This window comes from Trichoderma camerunense (genome assembly GCF_050948025.1).
Source record: "Trichoderma camerunense strain CBS 138272 chromosome Unknown V8C40scaffold_15, whole genome shotgun sequence".
NCBI lineage: Eukaryota > Fungi > Ascomycota > Sordariomycetes > Hypocreales > Hypocreaceae > Trichoderma > Trichoderma camerunense.
Genome location: NW_028145355.1, coordinates 669909 through 682808, shown reverse-complemented (window position 1 = coordinate 682808; position 12900 = coordinate 669909). Strand labels below are relative to the sequence as shown.

General features: G+C 47.6%; 6 protein-coding genes across 6 annotated transcripts; 3 read left to right on the top strand and 3 right to left on the bottom strand.

The window, feature by feature from the left end:
• Positions 1-648: 648 nt before the first annotated feature.
• Positions 649-2101, bottom strand: V8C40DRAFT_276457 (major facilitator superfamily domain-containing protein; the record flags this gene model as incomplete). Its single annotated transcript, XM_083220838.1, has 5 exons — positions 649-939; positions 1002-1435; positions 1509-1617; positions 1679-1861; positions 1919-2101. The coding sequence occupies 5 exons, from the start codon at positions 2099-2101 to the stop codon at positions 649-651; spliced, it is 1200 nt and encodes a 399-aa protein (XP_083070580.1).
• Positions 2102-3054: 953 nt separating this feature from the next.
• On the top strand, positions 3055-4005 carry V8C40DRAFT_281257 (Alpha/Beta hydrolase protein; the record flags this gene model as incomplete). Its single annotated transcript, XM_083221566.1, has 1 exon — positions 3055-4005. One exon carries the CDS (start codon positions 3055-3057, stop codon positions 4003-4005), a length of 951 nt encoding a protein of 316 aa, XP_083070579.1.
• A 158-nt stretch (positions 4006-4163) lies between these two features.
• V8C40DRAFT_66307 (Zn(II)2Cys6 transcription factor) lies at positions 4164-6394 on the bottom strand. The gene is made up of 5 exons (XM_083223267.1): positions 6261-6394; positions 6089-6195; positions 5794-6036; positions 5327-5743; positions 4164-5256 (listed from the first exon to the last, which is right to left on the bottom strand). Exons 1-5 carry the CDS (start codon positions 6312-6314, stop codon positions 4239-4241), a joined length of 1839 nt encoding a protein of 612 aa, XP_083070578.1. The 5' UTR covers positions 6315-6394; the 3' UTR covers positions 4164-4238.
• Positions 6395-6656: 262 nt separating this feature from the next.
• V8C40DRAFT_281256 (uncharacterized protein) lies at positions 6657-8678 on the top strand (the record flags this gene model as incomplete). The annotated part of the gene is made up of 2 exons (XM_083221565.1): positions 6657-7027; positions 7094-8678. The coding sequence occupies 2 exons, from the start codon at positions 6657-6659 to the stop codon at positions 8676-8678; spliced, it is 1956 nt and encodes a 651-aa protein (XP_083070577.1).
• Positions 8679-9427: 749 nt separating this feature from the next.
• On the top strand, positions 9428-11708 carry V8C40DRAFT_66300 (transcription factor domain-containing protein). The gene is made up of 2 exons (XM_083223266.1): positions 9428-10631; positions 10698-11708. The coding sequence occupies exons 1-2, from the start codon at positions 9555-9557 to the stop codon at positions 11526-11528; spliced, it is 1908 nt and encodes a 635-aa protein (XP_083070576.1). The 5' UTR covers positions 9428-9554; the 3' UTR covers positions 11529-11708.
• On the bottom strand, positions 11519-12694 carry V8C40DRAFT_252009 (uncharacterized protein). Its single transcript, XM_083217293.1, has 3 exons — positions 12488-12694; positions 11893-12435; positions 11519-11837 (listed from the first exon to the last, which is right to left on the bottom strand). The coding sequence occupies exons 1-3, from the start codon at positions 12535-12537 to the stop codon at positions 11597-11599; spliced, it is 834 nt and encodes a 277-aa protein (XP_083070575.1). The 5' UTR covers positions 12538-12694; the 3' UTR covers positions 11519-11596.
• Between the last annotated feature and the right edge of the window lie 206 nt (positions 12695-12900).

Here is a 12900-nt window from a genome sequence, read left to right as displayed (position 1 = left end):
GAAACATGATTCTTTTTTACCATCATTTGGGCCACAAATCGTAGCTTGAGCCCACGTAGGTCCACGCAGCTTCCTTGTGTCAGGTTTCTAACATATACCATAGAGGGCGTATAGTTCTTGGGGGGCTCAACAAGACTAATGTCCCACTACCTTGTATTTAGCGCTGTAGGATATTATTCTCATGTCGTATAAAAGAAGTCTGTTGCCATGATTAGCAGGATAACAAAGTCAAAATGGTGTTGTATGGGCTGGGGGATATACCTGGATGTGTGTCTCCAACCTCTTCGAGGCTTTGCTGCCTAGAAGCAGAGCTCTCCTCCAAGAATTGTACGCGCTTCTTCTTCTCATTCAAGTACCCAAGGTACCATCGAAGAATTAGAGATATCACGACCACTGCAATTGACATTCCTAATGATGCTGTGTTTCCCTTCTTGTCTGATGTTGTTAGACGGACTCGGTTATTTGTATTCATTTTTTCACATATTTGTACTTACAGTATGGCGGATCGGTGTAAAGTTGGTTACCTGCTATCGAGAACGACTGTGCGAACATGTTAAACAAGGCTAAAGCAGCACCCCTTTGCCACACAAGTTAGAAAGTTCTGCTCGTTCATGGAATGCATATAAGTTGATAACAATGGGCAATAGCTTACCTCCTTGTATAACCGACAAAGTTCATGGCTGCCCAAGACAGAACTAAAACAACCTTGGAAAACATGCAAAAGGCGACTAGGCAAGTGGCGGCAAATCTAGCGTCGCGATTCTCAAGTCCAATCAACATTGCGTACCCTACAATCCCTCCAAGAGAAGAGATTGCAACAGTGAGGCCGCGAGCATTTGTTTTATCGGCAATTCTGGCGAAGAATAGTATGCCCAAGCAAGCGCATACGTATACGATCACTGTGAACAACTGAGCTCCGATTGAGCTGTATCCAAAACCCTGTCCATGGTTAGTATATGGGACGCGGGGTTTCTCCTTCAGTGGATTAATAGTTGACTTACACGAACGAGCGCGGGTAGGAAATTAGATAGGGAAGATATTGTGAAAAGAGAGACACAGTATAAAATAGTGAATAGCCAGAAGTGAATGCTCATCAGGAGCTTCAATATTTTCTTCGGCTGTAGGCGCGCTTCTGCTGAATTGTGGGCTCGCTCGCTTCGTTGGACCAACTCTTCTTTCTCTGTCTCGGTGAAACCGTAGCGCACTTCTGAAGGCGAAGCTGGAAGTAAGAAGAGAACAACAAATGCGAAACCGATAGGCAGGACTCCTTCAATCAAGAAGATCCACTTCCAAGCTCTCCATCCATTTTTTCCATCTAAATTCTTGCTGATTCCGTAGGAAAGTAATCCGTTAAAGGCACCGGCGAGGGTTGATGTTGAGAAGAAAACTGCACTCCGAGTAGCAAGCTCGTGGTATTCGTACCAAAATGAAAGATCTATCAGAAAATGTGACGTATTAGTATCGTATGTCCTGTATTTAGAAACGGGGTTTGCTTTTGGCATCCATACAAAATGCGCCGCCTTGAACAAAGGCTTCTGCTGCACCGATGAGGAATCGAATGGCTATCAATTGACCGCTGGTTTTGACTAGAACCGTGAGGACTGTGAATAAACCCCACTATAGAAGAATTGTTAGCCTTCTGAATAATTCGTCAAACATTAGAATAATGTCAGCTTACAAGTATCATGGCGCCGCAAAACTGCACTGGTGCTCGTATTTTCTTGATCAATAGTGTGCCTGGTAGCTGGAATACAACATAGGAAACCAAAAACATGGAGGAAGCGTTTGAGTAGTCCTGCGGTGTAAGATGTAGGTCTTCTTCCAGACCGGCAATTAGAGCATTTGCCAAATCAGAGCGATCCTATCCACGCGGCATCAGCATCGGAAGTATGTCCCGGTGAATAATGGCTTCAATTACCATAGAACCAAAGAAGTAGACGGCTGAAATGAGCGGCAATATAAACCAGTCGAGCTTCCATTTGAGCTTGCGGCGTTGCTTCTCATCGAGGTTCGATTCGACTGGATTTTCAACATGCGAGGTATCTGTCTTGCCCAATTCGAAATCGGTGGTAATACTCGGCTCTGGATTGTCCTTTGACATTTTGGAAGATTTAAAAACGTAGGTTGTAATTGGATAATGCGGTATGAATGCTAAAGGTGTCAATGCAGGCGTGATTAAGAAGTCTTTTGACAAACCATTGAAAGTGTATTTGCTGTTACGCAGTATTTGTATTATTCTTGAGATCTCAACCATCCAGCGGTTTCTGTCAACGATTCTAAAACCTGGGGTAAAGTGGAGTGACAGCAGTAGCTCGGGGTAGAGCGAAACTCGGAGCAATAAGCGCAGTACTCCGATTGGCACAGCTGGCATCGCCGAAGGGCTGAGATCTCTCTATTTTCCAACAGAAGTGCACATCTTTTCCTCTTTTTTCCTCTTTCTTCATGTTGAATATGAAAAGGAGTATCTGAGATTACGACTGAGAGCGTACGCGGCCTTGCACTGCCCCGGGGTATCGCATGAGTCGAGATTGAGTCGACATACATACGGTAGCATTTTTGTGTCACAAATGTTTACAACCGAGGCATTCTAGTCTACTTGTAATTTTGAACCGTTGACAAAACTATTTGATATAATTTAGCCGCAATTTATGTAGCGTCATCTGATGTTGAAGACTTCCCCGGAATCATTACGATTCTGGGCTCGGAAATCGGCACATTGACGTGAACTCGATAGAGCTGTGAGTCTAAATTCACTAGCGCTACCTGCTTTGTAGTTTATTTCATTCGGAAGCGTGATGGGGGAAACCGGGATCACATGCAATTGACACCTGGAGCGAATTTCGCTTCAAGTTTTATACCGAGCGTGAAGATCAAACTGAGATGTGATCCGCAGCCCAATCTGTCTAAGCCTGAAAGATATTATGAAGCGAGTTTCGCTTAGTGTTTACTTTCTAGTATGAACAAATATAAGCCACTGTGACATTGGGTCAGTATCACCAGAGGTTAGGTTCAGTTGTATCGGAAAGATTCACCCAATATAATCGACTCTTCAATATGGATACTCTTACAAGCACCGCTGATGTTCCTCCGGAATTCCTAAAGTCGGCATACCTTATAGGGAAAATCCCACGACGAGCCCTAGCATCAGAACCTCGTGTCTCATACGACCTCTACATACCACCTGATCCTTACAAGTTCATCTCAATAGCCCAAAGCCAAGCAGGGTCACAGACGGCTCCTCAAAAGCTTCCATTGTTGGTCTTCATACATGGCACTCTGCGTGATGATTGCTATATCGATAGAGGACTTATCCCCTTTGCTGAATCGACGCCCTGTGCTGTCATGGCGCCACTTTTTCCAGCCGGACTTGATGGCCCGTTTGACTTGGATTCGTACAAGTTACTTCGGTCTCGAACATTACGATCCGATTTGGCGCTCTTGAGTATGCTAGATGAAGTGGCTCATCGCTGGCCGGGCATCGATACAAGTAAAGTTTTTCTCATGGGCTACTCCGGCGGTGCACAGTTTGTACACCGATTCCTCTACCTTTACCCTGAACGTCTCGCAGCCGTCAGCATTGGGGCTCCAGGGAGCGTGACTGTGCTAGACACGTCCATGAAGTGGCCGGCAGGCATAGCAGATGTTGAGCAGCTATTTGGCCTATGCATCGACAAGGATTTGATCGAACAGGTACACATTCAGCTCCTCGTAGGCGACGCTGATACCGAGATTCACGGGGGAGAAGAATTCTGGATCTGGCTACGGAAGTTGCGAACAACACGTAGTGCCGGGGCGGTAGCTGGCTCAGAGCCGGACAAAGAGTCGAATGGAGTACAACACAAAGAGATGGTGAAAAATAGGCTGGATACTCTGAAAAGACTGCAAACTTTGTGGAGAGGAGATGGGATAAATGTTCAATTTGACATTGTAGAGGGTGCGAAGCATGAGAGTCTCAAATGCCAAGGTCATGCCTTAAAGTTCTTGGATTCGCTGATGCGCAAATAATAAAGTATGATGGTTCAGCTATAGAATGCAACTCGAAAGTAGACAGAGGTGTTCATCATATTATTTATTGGTTAGTTGTCGCCGAGCTGTAGTATACGGCCCCTGATGCATCACATCCTAGAGGGCATTAGGTCAGATTCCTGTGCTTTTCAATAAGTGTTTTACTTTCCATTATCGTTGTAAATCGTGCAAATTACCATAAAAGCCTTAAAAGTACAGAATTAATAATCTCCCTAGGGCTGTGTCCATAGCTCATCAAAAAAGTTATTTGAGGGTGACCCCAAGAATCCCAAGAGGTCATCATACGTATTAGGAAGCCAATCGTTCCAGTCAGATAGTGAGTTTTCAGGTATAGAAGGCCTATGATGGCTTTCTGAAGTCACTAAATTTGAATTTAATGACTGCATCGTGGGATTAGTCGGCCGTGTGATAGGAATAACCGCTATGCACTCGCGAATCTTGCTCGCAATCTTCACACCATCATCTACTATCGTCGGACTCGGATCTCCGCTGGTATCGCTAAAGTATGCCGATGATATCTTGTCTTCTGCATGCCGAGATAAAAGACCGATCATTCTTGCAGTTCGAAAAGGTTCGTCTAGTTCCTCGGTGGACCAAGAGAGAAATGTTTCGTACACTTCTTTAATCTTGTTGCGGGCCAAAGTTCGCTCTTGAGGTTCAATGTCTTGGGCCATAGCCAGGAATTTTGTCAAATACATCCCGCCGATGCACAATACGCGGAAAAGATGTTTTGGATAATACACCGCTGCCCTCTCAAGTTTGCGAATTCCGTGAGATGATGATTCATCGGTCAAGGGCGGCATATTGTGTGGACGGAGACTTGAATAGATACTAGCAAGTTGCACGGCTGCATGGAACCCTCTGTACCAAACTGCCCTCTCCTGAGCGCTTGATCTTCTTTCCATTTCTCTTGACTTTAAAGCCAACAGAGGTATAGCGCATAGGCGCAATTTTGCTGCCAAAAAGTCAATTTGATATCTCTGAGATAGTGGATCCGGTCTTCTGGCTCCCAAAGAATCCAGGTCGCGCTCAAGAAGGTTTAAAATCGACATTTGAAGTTGACTTGGAGAGATACCGGACATCATCGTAGAAACTCGAATGGAGTATTCCTGTAGTTCACACCGCGCCCAAAACTCTTCAGAAAAATATTGCTGCATATGCGACTTGATGTTTGGCAGTCGTCCAGCGACGGATGTCATCGGTGGTGGAAAGCCATGGTCAGTTGCTAGTCTAAGCAGCAGAAATGTCAAAAGCCTCGATCTTGTTTCACATATTTGGAAGGGGATTTGGTGAAACTGACTCTGTACTCATAACAAAGCAACCAAGCCATGATTTAAAATACACCAGAGTGTCGGGAGATATGTCTCCCATGGTCGGAAGAGATTCGCGAATTCCTATTTGCTGCACAGCTGATACTGCAAGATTGCAGTAATTCCAACTTGGATCATCACTCTGGGTCATGACTGGCATAGGCCAGGCGCAAAACAACAAGAGTGATTGGACTGTATAAATATTGCGGATTGATCTAATCAAGTATTCAGAAAGTAGTTTGTGAAAAGCGGCTTTGAGTCGTGTAAATTGCTGGGAGTGAATGGGGTGATTTCGCGCTGAGATGAGCAACAACGTCCAGAATAGAAGCTCGCTTTCTTGATGGAGCCAGTCAGCGGATTTGCCGGAGGTTATAAACGGAACATGATGAAAATAATTGATATAAAAGCTGTGTCGAGTTAGAATAATTTTTCTCGGCGGGATGGGATTGAAACTTGCTGTTCTAAAAGCTCGTTAATGACAAGAGGCCCGAAATGTATACCGGCGAGCTCATATATTGCCGTTGTAGAAGATGGTGTCGCAGCAGGTCGCAAATCATCTACCTCAATTTCAATGTCTTCAGGCGTCTTTGTATTCTTGGAATTTATTGATGGACTGGCATCAGAAGCTCTTGAATCATTCTTCAACGAATCAATGAGCTTCTCGAGTTCTTCTTTTTCCTCAATCACTTTCTGTAGAGTCCTAGAGATAATGAGATTTTACAAACGAGACAGGAAAAGTGCTGTTTACCTACCCTCTGACTACTTGTCGCTTGAATCTTGGATCAAAAACGCATGTTTTCACTTGCTTCTCGCACCTCGTACAAGGAGCCGGGAATCGTTGCTGAGCATCACATCGCAGCTTTACAAAATAAGTTAACAAAAACGGGACCCTCTTAATGATGGAGTAAGACGTGGAGAACAAACCTTGACCTGCCGGCACGTCGTGCATGCAATAGAAGTTCGCTTTACGGCCGGCATCCTCGGCACTATCAAAGAATTTCCCGAGTCTGTGCTGTGTGTGTGGACATGAAGAGACTCGAAGTGGCCTCGAATTCGCTGTGACAGAGACAAGTTTGGCGACCGATATTCGCTCCGTATGCGAATATCGCTTGTCGGGCCGAGTGTGGCTGATCGGCGTGCGGGAAGTCGGAGCGGAATTCGTCTGAACACCGTAGCACAGCAAGAGAGTGTCTCTATATGCTGTATATTGCATCACGTATATAAGATACAAACTTGTAATAAACAAGTCAATTATCTGAGTTTGTGAAGACTCATTTGAACATTCTACTTATCCCAGTGTTCTTGCGCTACCTCTGCAATATGGGTTCCGTTGCCACCCTCACACCAGGCCTTGAGCCGCTCTGCCGCATTATTACACCAATTGGGATGCTAGGCTATGGCTTCGATGAATCCGACATCAAGGATGCTTTAGAATACTCATTGATCAGTAAAATACCCACTGCAATCATTTTGGACTCGGGCTCTACCGATTCAGGGCCCATGAAGCTGGCATTAGGAACAATGACCTGTCCTCGCGCATCTTATGAAAGGGATCTACGGAAGCTTGTCGCCATAGTCACTAAATACCGTCTTCCGGTACTTATTGGATCAGCAGGAGGAGATGGAAGCAACAGTCACGTCAAAGAGCTTGTCGATATCATCAAAGAGATTATGGCGTCTTCAGACAACAGGTAAGCGTAATCACTCAGTCATGTATCTTTTGGACTATTTGCTAATAACAGTTGGTTGTCGTTCAGTGCTGCTCAGCTGAAAGTGTTGGCGATATATAGCAATATTGACGGCAGTACCGTATTGGAACGGCTGCGTACGGGAAATGTCTCAGGTTGCGGCCCCTGCGTGCCCCCCTTGACTGCTGAGGACGTCGAGGCTACCAAAACAATTGTTGGACAAATGGGCCCAGAGCCCTACGTACGAGCCATGTCTACTCATCCAGACTTTGACATAATAATTGGCGGCCGTGCCTACGATCCAGCGCCATATGTTGCCTTTTGCGCCTATCATGCCTTTGATCAATCTCATCGCCCCGTCCTTTCCCTTGACAGTCATGTTTTGGGCGGATTCACACATATGGGCAAAATTATGGAATGCGGCGGCTTATGTGCTACACCCAAGAGCCCCTCGTCCCAGGCAATGATCTACAGAGACGGCACGTTTGATGTGAGACCGCTTCTCCCTGGAGCTGTTTGTACTCCCACCACCGTCGCTGCTCATACACTATACGAGAAATCTCGCCCTGACCAGCTTCACGGCCCTGGAGGATACATCGATCTTACTTCCTCGACCTATTTGCCGCTATCGGATAACTGCTCTGTCAGGGTCAATGGAACCACATTTCACTCTTCAAAAAGAGACGGCGGTTGTTACACAGTTAAACTAGAAGGTGCCAAAGTAATCGGTTACCGGACTATGTTTATGGGATCCTTTGTGGATCCGACTTTGATCTCTCAGCTACATCCCCTTTTGGATAGAATCAAGGCGTATGTGGCTAAGCAGCACGAACATATTACCGAGAAATGGGAGCTTGGTTTCCATGTATACGGCTACGACGAGGCCAACAAGGCCGTCCATGCAAAAAACGTGTTTCTGGTTGCTGAAGCCCTCGCCGAGACACAGGCCACAGCTACTAGCATTGCTTCGACTGCTAGAGTTGGGTGTGTCCATGGACCATATAAAGGTCAAAAAGCCACGAGCGGCAACTTTGGCTTTGGGCTGGGTGGAAAGGGAGAGATTGAGACAGGTCTCTGTGCTGAGTTTTCAGTCTATCATTTGATGAACTTAGAAGATGGGGAAGAAGACGCCACGGAAATTCTTGACGGGGATCAAAGCAAACAGAAGACGCTATTCTCTTTTGAAGCTCTGCTTGTCGGAACGGGAGAACGATTACGACGTAGGCATCAGGGTGCTGACACAAATTTCCAACTTGAGGATGAATGTCTATACCCAGCACCCGCCACTGCAGTACCTGAGATCGTGGAACCTACTCCTTTCCCTCAGACAATTGGAGAGGCAGCAAAGGTTATTAGGTCGAAAAACGCGGGCCCATACGAAATCACATTCGACATTATCTTCAACGACAAAGAGACGTATGACAAAGTCAAGAATTCTGGCCTTCTTCGACCCGAATTAATTGCAGAGTTATACGACCTGTCTGTTGATAATATTGTATATTGTGGTTTCTTCGATCAAGCGATAGCATTCAAAGCCACTATTCCCCGTATGCGCAATGGACAGCCTGCAGTATCCGGTGGCTTCATGGAGGATGATGTTCACGGGTCGCAGAAATATTTACCTCTAATGAATTTGAAGCTGAGTGGTAAATGATTCGAGCAGAGTATCTAGGATCTGGTTGTATAACAGCTTTTTGTATGGTCAAATTTCATTTGAGTTACATCATTGTTAGGGCTCGTGCTCATTTCATTACCTCGGCTTTGAGGTCTTACGTTGTTGACCAGACCATCGTACCATCAAATTAAAGCAAGAAGAATCGATATCGGTAATTTTCCGTCATTAATACTACCTTATCTAGTATAATATATTTAAAAGTACATTGATCGAATAGTAGCGAATAATACGATTATTGTATTGCCCCAAACTCTAGGTTAAGTCGACTGGCCCAGGTGGCCGTGCGGCGTCCAAACCGACATCCGACGCATAGCCTTCTCTACCGGCTACATTTTCTGTGAAACAAATCAATGAAAGTACATATAGTTGGGCTGACTCAGTTGGGCTTTATTGCCACGAGTTGGTCTCGTCTTGATCATGACCATGATCTGTAGGGGCAGGTCCTTAGACTACCTACCTAGATACATGTATGTTGAGAATCACGTGTGATACGTGGAATCACACGTGATTCTCCTGCTTCTGCGAGCCGCGACTGCCCGTTGGCCGTTTGTCATTGAGTACGATGTCTTTTGTTTATTCCCTTCCTTTTCCTTCGCTCTAGATAGCTTCGTCGAGACTGGAAGAAATAGAACCCTGTTTCTCTAGAGACGATAACCGCGACGTCTCCAACAAGTTGGCAGACTCCATGGCTGACACTAGTCAGGTCTATCATTGGCTCCCAGATGCATCAACGGATATTTTAGCGTATCCAATGGTTGCCATACCAGGGATGGGGCTGACTTGATTACAGCGAGATCTAGGAACTCGCATCAACCAAAACGAGCAGCTTCCAGTCAGTGTAGACTCCCAAGGGTCATGATGCTTGAGTCGGAGATTGCGCAAGCCAGAACAGCAGCTCGCTCACGACCCATGAGGCAGCCAATGCTGCGGGTGCGGACTGGATGCTTCACATGCCGCAATCGCAAGAAGAAGTGCGACGAGACGAAGCCGGCGTGCGCGGGCTGTAAAAGGAACAAGCTGGTGTGTAACTGGCCGGCGCGCGGTGGCGAGACGAGCAACCGGCGGATTGAGGTTACGAGTTCACACAACAACAACATTCGCCGAGTTAGCAATGCAGATTCGAATTCAGGTTCAGGTACAAACCGTAGTGTCTTGAACGGAGATCAACAAGAGCGCCAGAACCTGTCTCCAACTAATGCCGAACAACATGGTGACGGCACAGAGATGGAGGAGGGCCCAGCCGTGCGGAGGAGCAGCACCAGCACCAGCACCAGCGCGTCGCCACCAGTCGTGAGCCAGATCCCAATGCAGGGTCAATATTCGTCCCCTCCTGACCCCGACACCTCAGGCATGCTGGCATCCCCCTTTGATCGTCGCATGTCGATGCAGCAGTCATCTGATGACGTGGGAGTTGCCATGGAGATGATGGATGAGGATGAGGATGTTCCGGATGAGCTGCTGGACCTACAAGTAGATGACGATGATGATGAGCGCTACGACGACAACGTGCTGATGGGCCTGGCGGACATTGACATGTCAAGGCTTTTGGGCTTGCCTGGATTGATGATGGGTGCGGTTCCACGGCCTCCATCCATGATTCCAGAGGCGGAGAATGGCACGTTTGATCTCATGAGCCATTACCTGGCTCGGACGGCTGTTAGCATGGGCAACGGGTCGACATCGTCCAATCCGTTTGTCCTTCAACTTGTGCCGCTTTCTTTTTCCAACAAACTCGTCCTCCAGCTGGTCCTTTCCCAGAGCGCTGCGCATCGTGCCGTTTATGAGGAGCGGAGAGATCTCAAGGCGGTGGCTCAGCGGTACTACACCAACTCGATCAGGAGCTTTCGACAGGCCATCAGTGCATATATCAGTGGATCCGACCCAAGTCCCCTCTGGGTGACGATTGGAGCTCTGGTGATGTGCTTTACAGAGGTATGTTCATGTTGTTGAGAATCACGGCTTGGTGTTTTGTTGGATATTATACTGACATTATGCCAGACTGCTAGAGGGGATACAAATGGCGTGGTGTTTGACCATCTACAAGCCGTCGAGCCACTCTCGGTTGATCTCATCACAAACCACAACCACATTGTCCGCGACGATCTCAAGAAATTCATCATCGAGTACTACGTCTACACAGTCACCATCAGCATGATCTCCGCAAGTTCCGCCTCAAGGAATGCGCCGCTCTTGAACCTGACACTCGAACTCGAGGCCCACAACCTAGTTGCCTCGGGATATATCGGCCAGCTTTGCGGGTGCTGGCTGCAGCTTTTACTCCTAATACCCCAGATATTCGAGTTTGGGAGGCGTGCCATCACAGGAGGTGCCGATGTCGACCCGCCTTTCCCATCACCCGACGATTTTCTCACATTTGCGACGCTGCGGGCTGAAATTTTGTCGTTTACGCCCAACCCAGATGCGACCAAGGAAGTCATTCTTTGTGGCTACATGTTCCAGCAAGCGCTTTACTTGTACCTTCTCACGGTCTTCAGGAGTGAAGCTACAAGCGGAGGTTTACAAAGGACAAGCATCGACAACGCCGTGTCCGAAACTTTTTCCTATCTCGAACAGCTCCCGCCAACAGCGCGCATCAACACCAGTCTCTGTTGGGTCCTGGCGGTTGTCGGCTCATGCACACTGGACGAATCGCGAAGAGACCAGCTTCGACGACGTTTGGAATGCATGTTCCAGACGATTGGACTGGGCAACATTTCGAGCACACTGACGCTTCTTGAGCACATCTGGACACGGCCACAGAGCGAGCAAAATCCGTGGGCAATATGCAGAGTTATGCAGGAACAGGAGATCTGGATCTCGTTTGCTTGAAAAAATTGAGCTTAATTTAACTTTAGACTGACTGTACAAAATCTCCAACGACATGAAGCATCCAATTTTTATTTTCCCTGATTTTGAGGCGCTGCAGTCGCTGGACCCTCGGGCGTCACGTACGCCTTTGTTAAGCCACCGTCTACGACAAAATCATGGGCATTGACGAAGCTGCTCTCGTCACTTGCCAGGAAGACGGCCGCCTGTGCCTGCTCAATGGCCTCACCGAAACGACCAGTGGGGAAGTGAACTTCGCGACGGAAGCGCTTGGGTTTGTCGTCTCCGAGGAACTCTTGAAGCATGGGGGTGCTGGCAACCAGAAGTTAGATTCAATGACAACATGGCATGGTATGATACAACTTACTTCAAGGGAGCGGGGCAAAGAGAGTTGAAGCGGAAACCCTCTCGCGCGTGTACAATGGCCATCTCACGCGTATAAGCCAGGACAGCGCCCTTGCTTGCCGTATACGCAACTTGTGGCGTGGCCGAACCAACAATGGCGACCATGGAGGCTGTGTTGATGATGCTGCCTTTGGTCTTGCCGTGTTTCCTGAGAGAGCGAACAGCATGCTTGGAGCCGTACCACACGCCCTTGACGTTGATGTTCATGGTCAAGTCCCAGATGTCATCGGGGCACTCCTCTGAGTCGCCATCCTTGGGGTGCATGATGCCGGCGTTGTTGAACATGACATCAACGCCGCCCCAGCCATCGACGACGGCCACCGCGGCCTCGACTTGGTCCTCTTTGGAGACGTCGACGACTTTTGTATCGACTTTGCCCTGGATGGTCGTGACGACGCTCTTCACCTTGGCCAGGGCTTTTTCAAGGGCTGCGGCGTTGACATCTGTCATGAGGACGGAGGCGCCCTCTTGCAGGAACAAAATGGTGGACTCGAGGCCGACGCCGCTGCAGGTTGGTTTTTAGTTGAGCGTTTGTTTACAATCCATATGGAACATACCCGGCTGCGCCTGTAATGATGGCGTTCTTTCCAGAAAGTCGTCCAACCATGGTGAGATTTGATGTGATGTATTGGATGTGTATGCTTCAAACCTGAGATATTGGAGTAAACTTGATTTCTTTTTTTGTTCTCTCTTCACGATACGATACATAAATAGCTGTACCTGTATCTTGCCCCCACACACATCGAACTCCTAGACAATCTATCATCCGCATCTGGAGAGGCAGTGATGCTCGCATGCATGTGGTGTTGAGCTGCGCAGGCCCATAATTGATAATAGCCGCCTAGCGATAGCGGACCGCAGTGCCGTGTGACCACTGCGCGGTTAGCGTTTTAGGGGACAAACGCGCTATAGTTAATGGTTGCTGATGGCTGGTCCGTTTTCGGCACCACAGCACCTCAATTTCTCCTCC